The following is a 23,026-nucleotide window of genomic DNA, read 5'->3' as shown; positions in this document are numbered from 1 at the left end:
TGCTTAATTTAAGAAACTAAAAAAGTTGGTCTAATTATCTGGCATATTCTTTTATTTCAAAGTGTCCATCTTTTCCCTACTGGGACACGGCAGGCTCTCAACCTAAACACACATTTGCACACATGGCAATGTAAATAACACATTTAATGAATTATTTTCTACTGTCCTTAAAAACTAAGCAGATGGTCCAGGAGAATGGTGAAGTTAGGGTACTTTTTTGCTTCAGATTAGATCTGGCCCTTGGTTCAGGGCCAGTCTAGGTAGACAGTTGTTGCTACTTAATGAGAAACTAGGTACATTGTGTCTCCATTGATGCTCATTTCTGAACCTTGTTCTGTTCCACATATATCTAGAAAATGTGAAATAGAAAGAAGATTTGTTCTGACAGCATCCATGTGTTAATCTGACTATAATTGCTGGAGGTACATAGAGCTCTAATGGGATTTATGAAGAGAGTAAAACATTGAATTTATATTACTAAAATAATTATTTGGTCTTTGGCATTCTGTATCAGTAAGAAAAAGAAATAAAATCTAAGGCTTGGTGCAAAAGTTCAAGGTCAGTCAACTGAAGTGCTGTCAGGAGCTATTTCCATTTGAAAGAGTTCATTATTGACAATGGGAAAAAAAACGTAGAAATATTTTTCTCCCTATTTATTTATGTTAATTAAATGTCACTTCCATGAAAACATACAACCAAATGAGAGCTTGGAGTCTATTAACCTTCCCATATAAAGATGTAATCTTTATATTATCATTTACATTGTTCTCTTCTAAGTGATCCACCAGCTCACAAACCAGGGCCAATAGTAAACTTTCCAAAATATCTGGATTATTTCCACATTATGATGTAACGCCACCCGAGAATGAGTCTAATTACCTAAATGAGATTGTTCCTAAAACTGAGCAGTTAGAAAGCTATGACACATGATCTTGCTGAAGAGAGGAGAGGAGAGTTTCCAAAAACAATGTTTAAAGGCAATGATTGGTGAAAAGTGAGGTGTTTCCTATCAGTAAGCCCTTGAGCTAAGTCCATACAACAAACTGACTTTGTAAGCATGAATCAAGGGAGGAACAAATGAAGAAAGATATTAAAATCTCCTTAAATTTAACTTTACTATATCAAACTGACAAAGATTGGAAATAAACTGGTGACATCTGTTGGCAGTGGTGCAAGGAAATGGTCACATATAATACTCTGGTAGCTATCAGTTGGTGCAAATAATTGAGCAATTTTGCAATATTTATCAAGAAGAGTAAGAAGAGTTCAAATATTTCTCACTTAGTAAATGCACAAGAACTTAATTTTGAGGTTTTTAAGTAAGGCATTAATTATAATTTGGGAAAATGCTGAACTATATAAATTTTTAAAATAAAAAGATTAGTCAAGTAAATTGGTAGATATATTTACAACAAAATATTTCATGTTTTCAAAAAAGGTATCTTTTAAAGAATATTTAATGATATGAGAAACATTCACAGTTTAATGCTAAGTAGAAATGCATGACACAAAACAACACATTTAATCTTAGTAATATGTGTGCTGTGTGTGTGTGAGTGTCTGTGTCTGTCTGTGTTATAGTGTGACCTTGAATGACAGGAATTGCTCCACTTTGTTAATGGTGCTTTACTTCTGGATGATAGGAATATAGTGAATTTTATTTCCTTATACTTTTCTATGTTTTTCAAATTCTTAATTATACATATACAATACTTGTATAATCTGAAAAAATAGCAAATGGAATTTTGAGGAACAAAATTTTGGTTGAGCAGACTTATATGTCCAAAATATCTAAACAGTTCTTCTTATCTTATTTTTATTTTGTTTTTTTCTGTGCTAGTGTAAAATTTCATTAAAAATGTATTGCTCAGACATATTCCACATGACCTGGTATTTAATAGTGTACCTTCTCAGCCAATGTAATTTCTATTTTCATCCTCTCTCAAATGTTCTTCAATTATTTCCATTCAGTTTAGGATGTCCATAGTGACATATAGTATCCTCTTTTTTCTATTAGAACTGCTTCTTCCAAACAAGAGATCCCCATCATTTCCATATAATAACCATCATATTAATTTTTCAAAATACTTCTGGAATATTATTTAACTCTTTGGACTTAATTTTTAAATTCAAGTCATTTATATTTATTATGTGTACTGATGAAATACATTGAGTCTTTTATTTTTATGGGTGTTTATTTCTGAAAATTTAGTAGGTAACCTATCTGTTATGTTCTTTTGGTGATGCCACATTTTTATTAAGAGTATCTAACTTTATACTTTTTTGGGCAGTTTTATTGCATCTGAAATTTCAGTCTTAAGTCTTTTCAACGGGTTGGCAAATCTAAGGCCAAACCAAGTTTCCATCTTTACCTCTGTTCATTAATCTGTACAAAAAGATTTTTAGATTGTATACCTGCCTTGGATTAGGAATATAAATAAAAGATAGAATTCATGGTCTAATTAAGAATTCACATTACTTAAGAGATCAACAAGGAAACAATCATAGTAAGTCTATGCTGGATTGGGCCTTGGGTTCTATAAATGCTGGAGAAGACACACCTAACTTTTGGATGGAAGCTAAAGAAGGAGTTATATTAGTTTGCTAGGGCTGCCACCCATAACAAAGTAAAAACTGGGTGACTTAATCAACAGAAATTCATTGCCTCATTAAGTCTGGAGGCTGGAAGTACCAAATCAGGTACTAACAGTGTTGGATTCTTTTGAGAACTGTGAGGGGAAGATAGTCCTACTCCAGGACTATCTCCTTGGCTTGTAGATGGATGTTTCTTCGTGTCTCTACACATTGTCCCTCTCTGAGCATCTCTCTTCATATTGCCTTCTATGAAAATGGGTCCCTAGTCCCATATGACCTCATCTTAACTAACTACATCTTCAACAATCCTCTTTCCAAATAAGGCTACATTCTGAGGTATGGAAGATTAGGGCTTCAACATGTGAATTTGGAAAGATACAATTCACCAATAACAGAAGGTAGAGGAAAATTTTTCTACAAAGATAACGTTTAATTAAAAATTCTAAGAAAGTAATCTAGGAGAGATGAGCAGGCAAGAAGTTCAGGAGATGAAATGGGTAGTGTAAAGGCCTAAAAGCATGAAAGGTAAGGGGTGAGTGTGGTGTGAGAGAAGTCTGAAATCTTGGCAGCTGCTTATATACCTGGCTCTGCAGGGCAACGGTGCTGATAGTGAAGGCAGCAGGGTGCCAGTTAGAATTTGAATTTTGGAAATGGTTATTCTGGTAGTACTGTGATCTTTGTGAAATGCATTCTGTCTTCTAACAAGACCCTTCTTTTTAGGCATGCTCTTCATTTAAAGGGCTTACCTGCCTTCTTTAAAACTTTTCCAGTTCTCTTTGCAAAACTTTTACTCTCTGATTTTATTCTATTAATTCTCTCAAATCCTGTTGCCTTTCATCATCTCCTAAATAATTTAATTCCGGAAGAATTTAAATGGAAAAAATTACATCCATGAAATGTATTAATTATAAGATAACAAGATAAGTATTTAAATACTCAGGATGTTTTAAATTGTTCTTTCAAATCATACTTTAATCACATATTGTAGAATAATAATCAAAAAATTCAGAGCCCTAGCAAAGCAGTTCAGTTTTAACATCAGCCTCTGATCCTGCCACGTTAGGTTTCCACGAGTGCATTCTCCAATGCTTTTAATTTCCTGCCGGCTTTAAACTTCTTAAGTTAATTGTCCTGTTATTTTAACTCTTCTTTCAGCCTCAGGGTGACATCAAGCAAGGCTATGTGTTTCATAAATCTCTTCAAATCTCTCCAATTATAAAGTAACTACCTAGATTTATACCCAGAGCAACTTAATTGGTTAAAAGATCATCACTACAAACCCTATTTATTTAGTTGAGTTTCAAAATGGCAGCATTTGCTCTAAATATTCAGAAGGCACAAGTACCTTCAACAGCAGCATTGACTAAAGGATTAATAATCATAGCTAATGTTATAAGTTATCCATGGTTATGGTTGAAGAGTACATATGAAACAGCCTGAAATGGCATTTAAAAATGCTCTCTCTGAGTTGTTTATACCAGGTTGAAAATATAGGTCTTTCCTCATGTCTTGTGAAGGGCATCATATTGACATTGTGTCACAGCACAAAAGACAAGGAATCCCTGAGATGAGAGCTACCTGGCAGACGCTTTCTTACTAGTTCCTACTAAATGCACCTACTTAAGTATTTGAAAGATGAGGAGTGAAGTGTTTCACATAAAGGGGGCATTTTACAAAAATAAATGCTTACCATCATGTACCTAAATTGTCATTAAATAAAATACTTGATTATACTAAATCTTAATGTACTATACACAACTCTGACTTCTCAATAAGTTGTGCTGAATAATTGATCTTTTTATTAATAATTCAGCCATTGTTAAGAACATAAACCATTATACTACAGATAAAAATATCTCAGGAGATATTAAAGTGTAAAACCATTTTATGAGTAATTTATTTAAGGGTGAGAAAAGTGATTAGACTAAGGTTCCAACCAAACCTAAGTTTTTATTAGTTAAATAACCTTTATCTGAATACTTCTGTTCCATTTTCTTATTCTGTCTCTCTGTAAAGAAGCCTTCAGATATTATTCCTGCAACTCATTAATTTAGGTTGTCGCCTTATAAAAGTTAGGTCTTTAAGAATGTCTTAATGCTTAGAAATTTGTTTCTTCATGCTGCTCTTGACTGAGGTTCACAAGTTGCCTTAAAGCAAAATTCTTTAAGAAACATAACTGTAACAGTTTTTTTGCTTTTTGTGGGTTTCTTTACAGAATTGGAACTTTTTTCTGAATAGAACTTAGGCTACTAGTAATCAAATCTTGAAAGTCTAATTTCTACTGACTCTACCACTATATACATGTTTGCATATTTAAGTCCATAGATGAAAATTCCAAGAGAAAATGTTTGGAGAGAGGATGAAAATATTAAAATATTGTTAGTCACCCATGTGATATAATAAGCAGGCATTTTTGAGTAAGCTTGTATATGTCACTAAGTACAAATCTTCTGTCAAGAGATTTTTTCCCAGATTGGTTCTATAATCCCTAGATTAATGTTTTTTAAAGTAGTTAGCTAAGATGACAAGAACAATGGCAATGAGAAGGAGGAAAAAGACAAAAGAAAGCAACATTTTTAATAGTCTGGAACAGTTAGAGAAGGCTTTAAAAAGAAGCTGAGTTTCAATAAATGATCTAAACTGAAACCCCATGGACTTTTTTAATAGCACACATTGTGACTCATAGGCAACGACCTAAATAAAGAGTAAAACAGGACATTCTATTTATCATTCTAGGATGTTCCAGTTTCCAGATTTTTGTAATATCAGTTACTATGAGGTTTTAAGGCCTGTAAATGAATTATGATATACATCATGGTTTAAAATGATATAATGGGTTTAGTATAGATCGGGAGGATTGGTATGGTTGAAAAATATGGATAAAGGACATGAAGTATTGGGTGTGGTGTAAGCCAGAGCATAGAACTGGAAATGCATGCTTATGGAAGTAATAGGCAAACTAGCTGAAAAATTGAATTGAAGATAGTTTGAATGTCAAGCTAAAAGATCTTGTAGACCAGTCTTCCCTGAAACATGTGATTCAGAATACTAATTCTTTGTTACAATGATAAACTTTAACATTTTCAAATCTTTAGCTTTTAAAAAGGGGTTTAGGAAACACTAGTTTGAACAACAATAAGCATATTTCTTTATCACAAGACCTCTCTGAGCCCTTAATATGCTAATACATACTGCCAGTTTTTTAGAGAAAGATACAACTCAGAAATATGCATTGGGTAATACTGCTCTTGAAAATGTAGACTCAGTGAAGCTTCTAGAACTGGGGAATGGACATATATTTTAGGAAAATAGTCAATACATTTAATGTGTATATCAAGATATAAAATGGACAAAACTCTAATGTTTTCTTTTATAACAATTATGGATTTAATTGTACAACTTTTTGATATTAATTTTTCTCACTACCCAATAAATTCATTAAAGCAGGAACTAGAATTCTTCTACTCATGATATTTCCCAAAAATGTAACCCAGTACCTACCTACCACAAAGTAGACATTGACTAACTATGTGTTGAATAAATGATGGTAAAGGAGAGATATCTGAAAATAGTATACTTCCATATGGCTATATTTTTGGCAGTACTACCAGTATATGTTGAGTCTGAACCAGATTGAATGAATGGTAAAGGAAGGAAGAAGATATAAGATGCTTACTATGGAAGGAAAGAAAGAAGGAGCAGTAAAAGATGACTCCAACATAGAGAATTAATTAAGAGAATTAAAACACAGCTAATTAGAACAAGAAATTAATAAGGAATCATGATATCTAGTACAAAGTAGGAGCTTTTTAAATTTTCCCAAGTTCTGCTTTAGGCTAGTTGAGTTGTATTTAAAAATAGGTAGCTCGTTAAGCAGAAACTGAATTAGGGATGATGGTTTATATTAGGAATCATTCATAGAAAGAGACTTTTGAAGTCCATAGATAAAAGTTCTAGGAAGGCTGTGTATATAGAGCAGAAGCATTGCTGTTCTTAGAAGAAGTAACTTGTCTAATGGCATAACTTAGAAATATTTGATAAGCTTCTTCTTGGCACCAGGTACCATGCTTTCCTTCCTGATTTCTTTTTTCTTTTAATTTTATTGTATTTTTTTCCATTACCATTTATCCATCTTATACCCTTTCCCCCCCACACACAATCATCACAATGTTATCCATGTTTATGAGTCCTTTTTCTTTTTTTCTTGATCCCACCACCCCCTAACACCTACACCCTCAGCTGTCATCTTGCTCTCTATCTATGAGTCTGTCTCTATTTTGCTCATTAGCTCAGTTTGTTAGTTAGATTCCATATATAAGGAAAATTATATGGTATTTTTCTTTCTTGCACTGGCTTATTTCACTTAGCCTAATGTTCTCTAGGTCCATCCGTGCTGTCACAAAGGCTAAAATATTTTTATTTTTTACATCAAACAAAAAGTTTTTGCACAGCAAAGGAAACCATCACAAAATAAAAACACAACCCATGGAATGGGAAAATATATTCACCTATATATGTGATAAGGAGTTAATATCCAAAATTTATAAAGAACATACAAAACTCAACACCAAAAAACAAACAACCCAATTAAAAATGAGCAAAGGACCTGAATAGACACATCCAAAGAGGACATACAGATGGCCAATAGACATGTGAAAAGGTGCCCAAGTCACTAATCATCAGAGAAATGTAAATTAAAACCACAGTGAGATATCACCTCACACCTGTCAGAATGGCTATCATCAGTAAATCAAAAAACAAGTGCTGGCAAGGATGAGGAGAAAGAGGAATGCTTTTGCACTGTTGGTAGAAATGCAGACTGGTGCAGCCACGGTGGAAAGCAGAATGGAGATACCTCAAAAAATTAAAAATGAGTCTGCCTTTTGACCCAGCAATCCCACTTCTGAGAATACATCCAAAGAAACTCAAAACACTAATGTGAGAAAACATAAGCACCCCTATGTCTATTCCAGCATTATTTATAATTGCCAAAATATGGAAACAGCCCAAGTGTCCATCAGTAGATGAGTGGATAAAACAACTATGGGACATTTACACAATGGAATACCACTCATCCATAAAAAAGAAAGACTTCTTGTTTCCACAGCAGCACTAAAGAAAAAAATGGATGTGTCCTAATGATTATTCATTGATCTTTATAAAAAAATACTGGTGTCCATGTACTGATAGCAAATCAAGTCATGTAAAATAATTATAGGTTTTCAGATACTGTTATGATAAAAAGAAAACAAACCCATGAAATATGAATATTTTTAATTACAATAATTTTAACAGTCAAAATATAAACAAAGCTCAAATGCTCCACTTGGAGTTCTAGAATCAACATGCATGTTGTCTTGATAAGGGGGTTTTAGGGACCTACTTGAGGTTGGGTAATGGTTTTAAAGATGTTTCTTGAAGTAGGACATGGAGAGAAATTGGCAGTTTTCCATATCCCTGTGGCACATTTAGTGAAGCAAAGGGTTTCTCAGTGAATAAATTAGAAACATTTATCATTTGAAAAATTTAAATCTATGCCAACTCTTGAGGAAAGCCAGAGTAGTTGTCACACAAAAAAAATCTTGGAAAGATTGAACTTTCCTTTATCTCCTTATCTTTCAAGGTATGTAATATTGTGCAAGGATAACATGAGTAGACATAGGTATAAAATCCTAAGGGAGGCAAAGGTATTGAAAGTCTGGTATTTTGATATCTGTATTCTTACACCTTGAGTCAACTACTGCAGGCATAATTCTCAAATGGTTGATGTTCTTTTTGGTATAAATTATCAGTAGAGAAGGATTTGAAGAATGTAGGCAGATGTAGGTAGTCTTCCTTTTTCTTCAGCTAGGTCAGGCCATGTTAGCAAGCCCTGCTGTTTAAATGCATTTGATTCTGGAAGAATGTTGAAAGGGAGGCTGTTGACTATACACTCTGATTATAGAAAAAAAAACCTTTAGATATTCAATTTATATTTTTTTTAAAAAAAATACATGATTCAGGAGAGAAGGGATCAATGCAGTATTGTGAGTATCCAGGAAAAAAATGTTCTTGTATTTGATTTCAAGGAATTTACTGGAAGGGCCTTAACAGGAAAAGATTAATACTTGTTTTGCCTCTTTAAATCTTTTTGAAAAAGTGAAAATCTAAGAATTCCTCTTTTGGTGCATGCTAAAGATATGTAGTAACACAAGAAATCAGAGGGTTTCTGAGTCAGACTCCAAACACTGGGCATGAAGCTACATGCCTGTGCAGTATACTAGGCAGTGGTCATGTTTCAGAAAAAATATATAGGTGCTTCTATGTAACATGTATGTAATGTATGTGTACTTTCTTGTGTTTTGTGCTAACACAACTTCCGGAAAGCTTCCTCAATTCTACTATATTACATTTCCAAATTTTTGACATTCAAAAAAGTTTTCAAAACTGATCATTAGGAAAGAGGACAATGTTATTTCCCTCACTGCCAACCCTTCGTTCTGTTTTGCATTCGTGAAGTATTCTATGTGAAAATCACTGTCATGTGTGTGTAAGTGTGTGAGAAAGAGAACTGGTAATAAAGTCATGTCTGTAAATGATCACATGCTAATCTATATACATTGTTATCTATGTAATGTAGGAACTACTAATGAAAAAAATCAATGTTTCTGGGGTAAAGATGTATGAGATTCGATCTCAGGTCTACTCATTATTCTGTGTGACCTTATGCACATCAAGCAGACTTACTAAGGCTTAATTGGTTATGATTAAGATATGAAGAATAATATATGAATGCCTATTTGTATGAAAAATACCCATGATATTAGATTATAAATTGTTTTTGAATTTTTTTGCCAGGACTCTACAAATAAAAGCTATCATCATCTTAGCTCCCATATTCATTTGCTAATACAGTTTATGTTTTTTGAAGTATCAACTCTGGACTGGAAACTAGAAAAGTATTAGAAATATGAATTGTTGAACAGGCTGAACATTGTGCCTATCCTCACAAAGGTTTCAATCTAGTAAAAAAGATCAATATTGAATTAAGTAATTAAAATGTGATCAAAGGGAATTGCAGTATAATGCTGGAACATATGATCAAGCATCATAACCTGCCTTGATGAATAAGAAAAAGCTATTTTCCCTTCTTAATCTAATTTTTTTAAAGGCAAGAGAAAGGTGCCTATGCAGAGGCAGCCTTATTGCTGAGGGCCTTAGCATAAGAAAGATCATGTAGTCTTAGGGATATTAGAGAAGCTATGAAGGCAAAAGCACAAAAAGGCATGAGAAGAATGACTGTGGAAGGCAACAGTCAGGCCACAGGTCATTGTCATCCTTTGTAGGCCAGAGTGAAAAATTTGGACTTTGCCTAATGTCAGAGGGGTGTCATTGAAATATTTGTACCAAGAGGGTGACAACATAATATTTGTATTTTTAAAAGTCACTCCAGCTGCACTGTGGAGGAAAAACCATGGAAAGAGAGAAATGGGTATAAATGCAAGAGATAATAGTTTGAGCTAGGTTGCTGAGCAGTTCAAATAGATAAAAATAATCTTGGTTCAAGAAATGTTTCGGCTATTTAACAGTTAGGACTTGGTGACAGATGTGGGAGGTGAGCAAACTAGAGGAGTCAAGAGCAGTGCCGAAGTTTCTGTGTTGAGAAACCAGGTGAATGGTATTGCCATTCTCTGAGACTGTGAACACAGGAGGAGGTGGAGGTTTGGGCAGAAGAGTAGTTGCTAACATTGTGAATGCTTAAAACTTGAAGACATAATTTAAGTGTTTCATATGTACTCTGTTATTTAATAAATGACTAAACTGATAGAGTTAAAATAATGTGTCCTGAGTCACACAGCCAGGGAGATAGCTCCATAGTCTTGACCCTCATGATGAGCTCCATACCTTTCAGAGCATCACTTTAATTTTAAACAGTTACATTCGAGATGCCTGTAAAATATAAAGTGGAAACGATAAGCAAAGTAAATCCAAGTAGAGATAAATTTTTTTTACAAACATTCACTCGTCAGAGTTGAATGAAGTGAGAGTTGCAAAAAGTGAATGAGATTGAAAAGGGTGAGAGTGTATGATTAGATGGGAACAGTCCTGGGGGGTTGGGTAACTCTAATGCTATAAATCTCAGTCCTTGGTAGAGAAGATAGCACCTTCTCAAAAGACTGAAATGGAGGAAATGAAGTGCAAGGATAAAGGTCAGAAGAATGTGATGTCAGCAGAGCCAACGAAAGGGAGTGTTTCTAAAAGAAAGATGTACTTCTTGGCCAAGTACTCCTAAAAGGTCAAGTAACAAGGGATTAAAATTACTAAAGCAACTAAAGGAAAACGTTCTTTTAAACATGGAAGTTCATCTCCCATCTTCCTTATTTATCTACTCTTACTACCAAGATTCCGCTATATTAAAGGAATTTTTAAATATGTATGATCACAAGGACAGAGAAAATAGGAAAGAAGACATCAAGGGGTAAGAAATTTCAACCAATTTTGAGAAGACAGGGAATAAAGATGTAGTTCATATTCATCTACTTATGAAGTACATTATTAGCTACATTATTAGCTGCAAAAATGGATATGAAAATTTATTTATTCCATAGACCTCTTTAGAGTCTTGAAGACAGCAGGTACCGGGGAAGAACTGAAGAGACTCAGTACTGAAAATAGGAAAATTGACTGAATTTCTCCATACACAGAAATGCATAGCTATGCCCCAGACAGAAGGGGAGAATATTCTTCGGCTTGCTGCCAGATTACCCTGCAGTGAAACCTATTATGCATACAAAGCCTCCAATTAGCGTTTTAGAGCTTCACTCTTCAGTATTGAAGGACAGCCAGAGATCACCAGATTTTTTTTAAATCCCTATCATGTAAGATAAAAACCTAAGTAAACAAACAGAAAATAGAACTCAAAAATAACACAAGAAGCAGGAGGAAAAGATTTAAAGTACACAGCTTTAAATATCTTCTGAGAGAACATGACGTTATGGTCCCCTGAAATACAAACAGGGCTCTATGAAAGAGGAGAGTGCATTTAGAAAGCAACAAATAAGTTTGGAAAGTAAAAATGTGCTATTGGATATAGATAATACAGTCAATGGGTTTAGGATATAAAGTTGAGAAAAATCTCTCAGAAAATAAAATAAAATGGCACAGATATAAAAATACAAGAGAAAAAAATAGTCACAAGAGAGCTCTATGAGGTGGGTCCTACATCCACCTAATTAGGATTGCAGGAAAGGGGAACATGAAAACAATGAAGATCAGGAAATTATAAATTAAATAATAATAGAAAATGTAACATAATTGAAGGGTAAGTGTCTCCAAAGTGAAAAGGCCCATCAACTACCCAGTACAATGGAATTTTTTAAAAAGCACACTTCAAGACACATTGTCCTGAAATTTCAAAAGACTGCAGACAAGATAAAAATTCAAAAATATTCTGGTGGAAGGGAATGTGGGTGTAAAACAGTATTTTGAATAATAATGGGACTGGTTTTCCTAGCAACAATTTTAAAGACTAGAAATAATAAATTAAAAATTCCTTCAAATGCAGAGGGAAAATTATTTCTGAACTGGAAGTATACATTCAGCCAAACTTTCAACTGCTTGTGGGTGAAATAAAGCCATGTTCAGACTTTCAAAGTTCTCAAAAAATATACCTACCATACATGCTTTCTCAGCAAGTTATTAAATGTTATATTTCACCATTAGAATGTATATCCCAATAAGTCTAGAAAGCAAAAAGACATGTGGTCCAGGAGGTAATGGACATGATAAAGAAATGCAAAATTCATAGAATAATATTGAAGAGATATTTCAGAAGACAGATAATGTCAGATCTAGAAAAGCAACCAACCCAGACAGGAGCAGGAAGACCTGGTGCTCCTGAAGGATCAGTTCAGGGGAGGGGAGATTATTAAAAACCAAATTGCATGTGTTTATGCCAAGAGGAAATAGGATATTAAGTTCTTGGAAGATACATAGAAAAACCAAGCAAAGAAACAAAAAGATGCATAAGAAATAAAATGTAATTGAATTGCAGTGGTATATATTCATCATAAAATAAATACTATTAATTTAAAAATATATCTATATACATATATACATTAGAAGTATATGAGAATGTATTAGAAAAAAAGATAAACTGCCACATTTTGTACAAGAAACCTGTAATTGGAAAATCAAGACTAGCACTATGATCAAGTTATTTAGAAATGTGAGGTAGAAAAATGCTCTAAAAAATTGAAAGTTATTATGTGTAGGGAGCACAGGTCAGAAACTGAAGAGATAGTCCATGAATTAAATACCAAAGTTATCAAAGGATGGAGAGGAAGTTCAAGAGCTGATAAATGAATGGCATGAGGAAGGGCAGAGAGATGTTACTGCCAGGAAATGAGACCATCAAAGGACAGAGGTTTCACAGGATGAGAGAAGAGTAATAGTTTTTTAGAAAGCAAGGAAGATAATTCCACTTTCCAACCCTCAGGTGTTTAAGGTGTTTGAAAGTCATCATGCTCCACTTGTAAAGCCTGTAAGTGAACCAAGCTGCAGTTGAGACTACGATGGGGAGGGAGCATTCAATAAGAGGATGAGGCTCACTGAAGTGGTAGATCACACTGTAAGGCATAATCTCAGAGTGCGGACAGAGTAGAGGAAAGAGAATTTGGGCCAGAGGAAAACCTTAGCACATTGTGGAGGTGAAAAATGGGACAGAAGGGATGCTCAGAAGAGCCTACATTTGGGGTCAATGAAAGGCAAAACATTATAAATGAATTAAATTCCAAAAGTCTTGGTGGGCAGTGAACACTCTGGCCAAAAGCTTCAGGTACAGACCTGGCTATTCTGTTTTCTCTTGGTTTATAATAAAAATTTTGTGGTAGTAACAACAGATTGATATCAAAAGTAACCATGTTTTTCAGTACTAAAGGGTAAGTGGAAGGTGGTGGGCAGCAAAAAAAACATTCCTTACTTGCTCATCTGTGGGTCAAGAGAGACAGAGTATACACCTTTAGTGGACACCACAGTTGGGTGGTCAGTGTGGCTACTACCAACTCAAATTAAAAACCTGGGAATCTCTTAAGACACATTCCTTTCCCCACAGCCTCCCCTTTCACCTCTCTTTTAATCCACCACCAATACTTTGAATCGTGCTTCTTAAATATCTCCCATTTATCACTCCTCTCCATCCTCACTGCTACTATTCTAGTCTAAGTCATCATCACTTACCTTTACAACTGCAATAACCTCAACATATATTTACTAGGTGTCTAATAAATGTCAGATATTTACTAGATGCATTTGTTGGTTGCTTAATATATGCTAGATCCCACGTGGAGACATGAAAGGCACCAACCTATAATTAGAGTTGCTTCTATATCTCAGCTCTTGTAAATAACACTGCAATAAATATAGGGCTATATATATATTTTTGTATTAGTGTTTTGTATCTCTTTAGATATATTCCAGGAAGTTGAATTGCTGGATCCTAGGGCAGTTCTATTTCTAGTTTTTGAAGATCTCCACACAGTTTTCCACAGTGGCTGCACCAATCTGCAATCCCCTCAACAGTACACAGGGTTTCCTTTTCTTCATTCTCACCAACACTGTTTGCTGATTTATTGATGATAGCCAATCTGACAGGTGTGAGGTGATATCTCATTGTGGTTTTAATTTGCATTCCTCTGATGGTGAGTGACATTAAGCATCTTTTCATATGTCTGTTGGCTGTCTGTATGTCTTCTTTGGAGGACTGTCTATTCTGGTCTTCTGCCCCTTTTATAATTGGATTGTTTGTGGTTTGGGGCATTGAGTTGTAGGAGTTCTTCATGAACTTTATATATTAACTCCTTATTGGATATATCATTAATCAGTGTCCTCTCCCATTCAATCAGTTATCTTTTCATTTTGTTGATGGTTTCATTTGCGGTGCAAAAAATGTTTATTTTGATGGAGACTTTGGATTCTTTTAAATTTTGTGGTAATGTTGTCTCAGCACCCAGGGGCACAGAGGGCACCTGTCATCTGGAGATTTATCTTCTGCTCTTAGGGGGACAGAGCAGTCGGGTTTTCTTCTTGTGGAATAGTTTCTTAAGTAAGTTTAATTCAAAATAATTAACATGCCATTTGGGGATATCTTGGGATTGCCTGTCCTTGGTCCCAACAGAACTCACTTATTATATAGGGAAATAGTGAAATTAATTAGGAAACTACATGATTAGTGCTCTGGGAACTCAGAGGAAAACACTAGGTGTTATTCTTCCTGGAGAGACATTCACAGACATAGTGACCTTTTAGTTAGGATGAAAAATTTTTCAAGCAAACTATCAGTAGCTGATGTGGTTGAGGCAAAGGGTCCCAAATATGTTCATTTATTCATTCATGTATTCATGTATTTATTCACATTTGTTGTTGAATTTCTGCTATATGTCAGGCACCAAGACAAATGCAAAAAGTGAACAAAATGCAGTGTCTACCTTCAAGAGGATTATAGTCTGCCAGAATAATGAATAAAAACCAATAGATTTAATAAAGTGTTGTAGGTGCCATTATACAAGTCTGTACAAAGTTTATGGCATTCGTCAATTTAACCTAAAGATAAGTCAAGGATGTCACAGGTTTTTACGGTGATTACAAGTTGTTTTTCCCATTAAAATCACAGAATTCATAAAGATAGACCCTCATTCTGAAGAACATATTCCAACTCTGACCTGTAGCTCCAGCAAAATATAAGCTTTGTAAAAACAGAGAATTTGCTCAATTTATCACTATTTCCCAGTACCCAGATGGGTCTCAGAGTGGCTATTCAATGAATATATGTTGACCAATGGAATAAATTTGTGGGTCAAAAATAGATGTTACAAACCTTAGGGATGTAACTTGAATAATTTTGCAGAAATTAGAGAAAAAAACTTTCTAACAATTTCTGGAGGTTTCTGTTCTGCGCTGTTATTTATGTAAAATTAAAACTATATCATAGATCCATGTTTCAAATGAGAGTGTAATTATGGTAACAGCATTGCACTGAGTCAGGCTATATTCTGCCCAGTTCTGCTGTGTGATAATGGGAAGTTTTTAACCTCTGTAAATCCATTTCTTTCTTTGTTAAACGAGAATAATACTGTCTCACATACCTTGTAGGGTTGTTTAAGGATTAAATGATGTAATGCATGGGCATGTCCGATATAAACCTTGAAGTTTTATGTAATTGTAAAATGTATACCAATATTAAATTTCTAAGGTTTAAATGTTACAAAAATGCCCTCCAAAGGCAGTGGATTAAACTACTGTGTTTTTTTCTTCCTGTTTTTCTCTAGTGCAGTGCCTGGAGATGACCACCAAACGGAAAATCATCGGCCGTCTGGTGCCGTGCCGATGTTTCCGGGGTGAAGAAGAAATCATCTCCGTTTTAGATTACTCCCACTGCAGCCTTCAGCAGGTGCCAAAAGAGGTCTTTAACTTTGAACGGACATTAGAGGAGCTTTATCTAGATGCCAATCAAATTGAAGAGCTACCCAAGGTAACTTTTGACAGCCTAAAATATACCCTGTAAATGAGTATTTCATAATTTCCAAAAATTTGCATAATGATAATGCTCACTACAGCCCTCTGTCCTGGTGATTAACAGATCACTCAAATTGGTATAAGTTTCCCCAATAGTCTAATTACCTTTTAATGTCATCTCCTTTGTAGCCTCATGTGATATTTTAAGAAGCAAACTCCATGGAAATCATCATTTTTTAGATTATATCTTGTTATTTTAATTTAAAATGACCTCCACAGATTGGTAGGTTGAGATTGATAGCTTATTAAAAAGAAAAAAAGGAAAAATATGACACTATTTCAGAACTGAAAAATTCATATGTTGTATGTTCAGGTGGCATTGTTTTAAAACCTTAAATTATATGTTCTAAGAAATACTTTTAACACTCACACATGCAGTTAACACTAATCTGGAAAACATTTCTGGTATTTGGAATCTTTGATTATTACAAATACCACTGAAATTATATGACATACAATTGATAAATACCCTTTAGCAAAAATTTTTAACTAATATCAAAATTTGCACACACAGAACCATTATAACTTGGTGCTTTGCAAAGAAAATGTCTCCTGTGTCTTGTTCCCTATTGCAGAAAATATCAGACGATAAAAGATTAGTTAAAGCAGATGAAGTCCACACAGCAAAGAGGTTCAAAATCTAAACCGAAACCACTAGACCCTAATGATCACTTAAATAAGTGACTCAGATTAATTAATCAGCATGGCATTTTCCTGTGAAAGATTTGCACAATGACTAAGAGGGAGAAAATGTCATGCAATAGCCAGGAACTAGAAAAAGAATTTTTTATAATAAAACTAAATTCTGTATCAAAATCGAAGTATAGCATGCTGATCAAAACAAATCATGATTCTTTTCATTTAGGGTTATTGATTATGGTGTTTATAAATACTTCAAAGGCAAGAACTATTTAATGTTTACCTCAAAATCCAATGTACTTCTTTTTTGACAACCAAAGTATTTGGTGTCATCTTAGATCTTTGCTGAGGAGGGTTGGGTCTGGCCTAAAATTGCTTTGGCCAAACAGATTGTCATCTGGGTTGCTCATCAAGTAGAGGCTGGACCGAAATTGGCTTTCCTTTCTTCCACCAGACTGTGAGCTACTTGAGGGCAGGAATGACACATTATGCATCTTTGCTTCCCTGAACACACACGTGCATGGCCACTTCCACACAAGGGTCCCTCTGCTTATTTGTTATCACTGCCAGGTAAAGCAATGCAAAGAGCTGCACGTGCGATACGAGTCATTAGCAGAATTATGTAAGGGGGGTGGGGGGAGAATAAGTTGTGAAAGGGTAAACAATGTGCCATTTAGCTCTAATTTGGAAAAATAAGCATGGTATTTTTGTAGGGAAGGCCAATCTAGGATTTCCAGATAAAAATAAAGGACACCCAGTGACATTTGAACTTTAAACTAAAAAGCAGACAATTTTAAAATATAATTATGCTGCAAATATTCCATTGGATATGCTTATGCTAAAAAATAATTTGCTATTTACCTGAAATGTATATTTAACTGAGCATCCTATATTTTTGTTTGCTAAATCTGGCAACCCTAGGTCCATCTAGTCATTTAAAGTTTTTTCTAGATTCATGTGACAGATTCTGTAAGATAACAGTAAAATCATGATTAATTAATAAGCAATATTTATTTAATATTTGCTACACAGTATTTTAGGCTTTAGGGGAGGGAATGGAAGCAAAATAACAATTTTTGCTCTCAATAATCTGACAACCTAATTACAGAGAAAACAGAAGCATTAGAGATAAATGCACAGTAATATGTAATCAGAGCCAAAAGCCAAATACTGTGGCAGAGCTTATGTATAGCAAAGAGTTCTATTTTTGGAGCAGAGGGGAGAGGCCTTGACCAAAAAGCAAAAAGCATAGATGTAAAAATTAAGATGGCTGATATGGAAAGGAAGCAGGGAGGAACAGAGAGCTGTGAAGAGTCTGGAGCTGATGGTGCACGTCGGAGAGTTCCCACTATTTGTAGGTAGAGTAAGGAGTGTGGGAGGACCCAGGTTGTGAAAAGCTGTCAGTCGTGCAGCCTTATTTGACTGGATGCATTAGGCAGAGAATGCCATTGGAGAGTTTTATACATCAAGTCAGTCACTAGAAGCTTCAAGAGGCTTGCACCAACAGTAAAAGAATGCAAGTGAACAGAAGACATTTTCCCAACATATTAGATGTATACTTTCCCAATGTAGTAGAATTAATAATAAATTATTAAATTTCATTATTGGTGTGCTTTATATATTTCAAAGACCTTTTACATAATTTCTCAAGGTTTCTATGAGCCCCCAAATTCAATTTTGTTGTTTTCATACAGTGGCCCTCTAAGTTAGTTTCTTCTAAAGTATCTGCTAGTGAGCTATGATCTAAATTATCTGATACTGGGTTATATCATAATAATGCATTAATACATTTATGCATTTTAAGGACATGGGAAATGAAGAAACAAAAAAATGATGTATCAATAAGTGTTCACTGTATGTATTTCGAGTAACAGAAGACCCAATCCAAGGTAACTTAAACAGGAAATAGGATTGATTGTCTCACATAAGTGGAAGATCCATGAGGACAGGCTCCAGAATTGGTATGTTTTTATTTGCCTTATGTGGGATGAACTTTATTCTGAGGCTGGTTCCTCTCATGGTGGCAGACTGGCTACAGCAGTTCTAGAGTCCGCTTCTATGACACCCTGAAAACTCTCTTCCTGAGAAGAACAAGAAAGTGCCTTCCCTAGAATTCCTCAAATAATTTGCCCTTAAGTCTCGTTAGCCTTAATTGTGCACTTGTTCATTGCTGATCCTATCCCTTTGCTACGGGATCCACTGTGGCAAGAAAGACGGCAGCATTATGATTGCGTTACATAATGACGGGCTACCTCTGTGGAGCTGTGATGGTTGGCAACAGTGCTAAGGCAAGGAGTGGAAGGACTGTTGAGGTTACCACAGTGAACATTGCAAACAAAATGTTACAAAAGCATTTCATGAGGGGTATTTTCTCTTAAGCCAAAATGATGTATAAAATTTTAATGACTTGTAGGCAAAGTATTAAGCCCTTCAGGGATTAAAATCATTAAAGTTAGATTAAATAACATTTTTTTGCCATCTTATTTTATGGTTCTCTTTGTTTTCCTCTGGCATTCTTAATGTAAAATGACATGCTTTTTACAACTGATAGAAACCCACACAACTTATAATTCAGCACTTTTTGCTTGTTATTTTGAATCTGGAATTTAAAAGTTATGGCCATAACTGGTATAATTATATATCCTATATGCAAAGTAGTACGGGAAAGCAAACGTGAAAAAAAGCAGTAAGAGGAAAAACTGCAGAGAAATTTCTTCAAACTGAAGAGCAACTTTTAAAAAGAAAATATGAATAATTCTATAAAAGCCAAAAATGTGATCACAGTTGAAAGACATGAAAAGTAAATTTGGTAGATGAAGTCAATTTAAACATGTGAAAGAGGATTACACTAAATCTGAAGTACCACACTTTAAAAGGTTTCTTCATTTAAAAGTTTTTTCATCCTACTCCAGAAGTATATTAGAGATTAAGAACCTGAGCTTGGGACCCCAAAAATCCTGGAATTAGATCCTAGTACTTCTACTTATTGGGGAAGGTATTTCATTTTCTAGCAGCCTCATTATCTTCATTAGCAAAACTGTGAAAATAATAGCACCACTCCTGTGGTTAGATAGATGATGGATCAATAGGTAGAATATTGGGTGAGGTAATGCATGTGGAAAACCTGAAATATAAAACTCTTTAATAATTGGCATTCGTCATTCTCTTATCACACTGACCCTCAGTCAAATGAATGTAAGATTCTGTACATCTCCAGGTGGTTCTGGAGACTGACACGAATGTGTTGGGTCATGACAACACGAATGTGTTGGGTCATGACTTCATCTCTATCTGAAATCTACAAAGACAGCTTTGAGGAAATCAGTCCCCTGCCCACGATGGGCAATAGGTTTTTGACCCTAACTGCCACACCAGCACATTTGTAACAATACCACCACTTCTCCAGAGAATTTCTGTGATTCACAAAATCACAATATTAAATCATTTTTGGAGAAAATGGAGATTACCTTGGAGATTATTTTATTTACCCTGTATTATTACTAATAAGCAAATCCAGGCAAGAAAAGGTAATTAACTTTCCTTAGCCCACATGGGATGTTATATTCTATCCAAAATTGTTACAGAAGGCTATGTATTGGTTAGGATACAGTAGGTTCTGCTATGGTAACAAGTCAAAATCTCAGTGGAAAACTGAACAGTTTTACTTTAAATCCTATGAGAGTTTACAGGAACCCATAGCTAACAACTAGTTCAACTTTCCACTCAATGCAGAAATAGCTACTTATTATGTATATTGCAATAGTCATCTAACATCTTCACAAACATTTCTATTAAAGAAATCACCATCTAAAAAAGCAGATCATTGCATTACTGGCAAGTTCTGGTTGTTAGAAAGTTCTACAACTGTCGATAATGTTTCTCTAGGTCCATCCATCCACTCATCTGACACTTGGCTAGGTACTGAGGGTCATACAAAGATTATTAAGGCATTCCTTCTCTGGGCAAGGAACCATGCTGCTGGCATTACTGCCTTGATCCTTGAAATATTTTAAAGGAATTCATATAATTTGCCTTAGAGTTCATATTTCCAGAACTAGTTTCGAAGTTTCTTTTGACCATTTTCAAGGACATGCTTTCTAACTGCTGTTTCACAATCTTGGTGACTTTCCTCTGGACCCATTCTAGTTTTTAGCTTGTTTTATCAGATTAAATATTATCCCAATTAGAAGTACTCAACAAAGAATTAAACAAAATGTAATGAATTCTGCATAGAGGTCAGAGTTGGAGATGGATTTAAGAAGTAATCCTCCTAGAGGTGAGAATTAAAATGAGTAGACAGAATAATATCCCTTAGAGAGAAAGGAAGAAGAAAATTGCAGAGAAATAAATGTTAAAATTTATAAAGCAATGATAGTACAAACTTATCCTAGAACTTGCTAGAAGTTATTTGTGTTTTCCCCAGCAGTTGCTGCAATTTCGTGTACAGGGGTAAAATCTGGAAATTCTATTATGCTCATGATCTAAAAGAGTCTGTGATGAGACAAATGTAGATTTCAACTGATTTTGGTCTAGTTCTATAGAAAAAAAAAGATACAGTTCTTACTGTGTAGCACTTTCAAAACTAATTCTGGTTGTTTCCAATCTTTCAAGACATTTTAAATTAAGGTCATGAGCACTTCACTTATAGAGACCTCAGATGAATTGTTTTATATATGAGGAAGGCGAGGTTCTAGCTTCTATTAGAGTGTCGTAAAAGACTCAGAGGGTCCGAACACGAGTGAGATGTGTGGAGGTCATACAGATACTTTACAATAATTAGCAGGAAAGCCAAATGAACACATATTAATTGGAATGTTAAGCTATCTGTTCTTCAAACTTGCTCATTTTCTGGAGGCATATTGATAATATCTCCATTTGGGTTTTGGTTTTGTTACTGGAAAGGCCCCAGCTTATAGTGGGTCTGCCTCAGGTCTGCCTGCAGTGAGTGGGACCTGACTTCATGTAGGAAAGATTTCACATCATGAGTGCAGGTGATTTTGAGAGTACATTCATTAAGGCTGGGATGGTGAAACAAAGGAAGGACGTGGGGTAGAAGAAGTAACAGGAGAAAGCCTGGGCAGTGCTCTGCTTTGGCTCCCTAGAAAAGTTACAGGAAAGCAATGAGCCAAGGCAGGGCTGCTGTTAGCTCCCTGGGAAGTGAAGGTCACAGAGACAGCAGTGAGCCAAGGTGGGCTGCTTTTAGCTCACCTGAAAGTCAGAGAAAAATGGGGCCCTGGAGACAGGATTAGGGGTAAACCCAGGTCCAGCTGCCACCTCCCACTGCTCTCTGGGCTGCAAGTCTCCTTGGGACCCTTGGAGTTGAGGAGGAAATAAAAAGTTCATGCTGGAGAGGGGACATGGGTGTGCTCTAGAGTGAGCCCACACTGAGTCTTTGTGTGGGGGCTTATACCTTTTTGTTCCCATGTGGGTGAGAATGCTAGAAGAGAGTTTAGCAGAATATTCATCAGCTTTCCAAGTGCAGTTTTTATATGCTAATGTGTCAAAATGAACGCATAGAGAGGTTTGGGAATATTCTTTGGTCTGTTATACTGTTTTACTTTTATCTTGGGTCTGTCTGAGTTTAATGGGGTGTTTGTTATTTGTTCCTCTGATTTCATCTGTCCTTGGGTTTAGCTGGCACAAATGACATTGAGTCTCTGTTCTCTATCTCCCAGAAGAGGGAGATTTAAGCTACGTCCTTGGTTAGGGGAGATACGTTCTTGCAATTCACCAGCTGGTTGTAAGTTGCTCAAACTGTTTGGCCTTGTTTAATTTTCTTGTCTCAGTTTCCCCATTCCACTTGCCCAGGAATTTTCCTAGCTTCTTACTATCCTGCCATCTTTCCTCAGCGTGACCCAGATCAGTAGACCCCACTCTTCCGGATTACAAAATTCAACAAAGTGTGGGGACTGACATTCTTTTGCTCTTGCTAAATAAATGTTTTAAAAGTCTCATACAAGACTTTTACTATTTTATTGTAAAAACATATTTCAACAGTCAAATGTGGAAAACACTCATAAACACCAAATATGGTACTCCTTCACAAGAAAAGATAGGTAGTAGGAAAGAAGGGGAGAATCTAGTCAAGGAACATGTATAAAGGACCCATGGACATGGACAACAGGGTGGGGATTGAATGTGGGAGTGGGGGTGGGTGGAGCAAGGGAAAGCAATGGGAGAAAAAGTTGGGACAGCTGTACTAGAACAATAATAAAGTAAAAATAAAATAAAATAATAAAAT

At 35.2% G+C, this 23,026-nt stretch overlaps 1 protein-coding gene across 2 annotated transcripts in view; it reads left to right on the top strand.

The window, feature by feature from the left end:
- LRRC7 (leucine rich repeat containing 7) overlaps window positions 1-23,026 on the top strand; it is a 495,696-nt gene that overhangs the window by 164,622 nt on the left and 308,048 nt on the right. For both annotated transcript variants that reach the window (XM_045835283.1, XM_045835282.1), the window contains one exon: window positions 15,900-16,102. In XM_045835283.1, coding sequence (XP_045691239.1) covers window positions 15,900-16,102 — 203 coding nt within the window. The remainder of the gene's footprint in view (window positions 1-15,899; window positions 16,103-23,026) is intronic.

Source organism: Phyllostomus hastatus, unplaced genomic scaffold, assembly GCF_019186645.2.
Source record: "Phyllostomus hastatus isolate PE091 unplaced genomic scaffold, TTU_PhHast_1.1 phas_contig_209, whole genome shotgun sequence".
NCBI classification, from domain to species: Eukaryota; Metazoa; Chordata; class Mammalia; order Chiroptera; family Phyllostomidae; genus Phyllostomus; species Phyllostomus hastatus.
The sequence above is the reverse complement of the archived record's forward strand: the minus strand, read 5'-3'. Positions and strand labels throughout refer to the sequence as shown.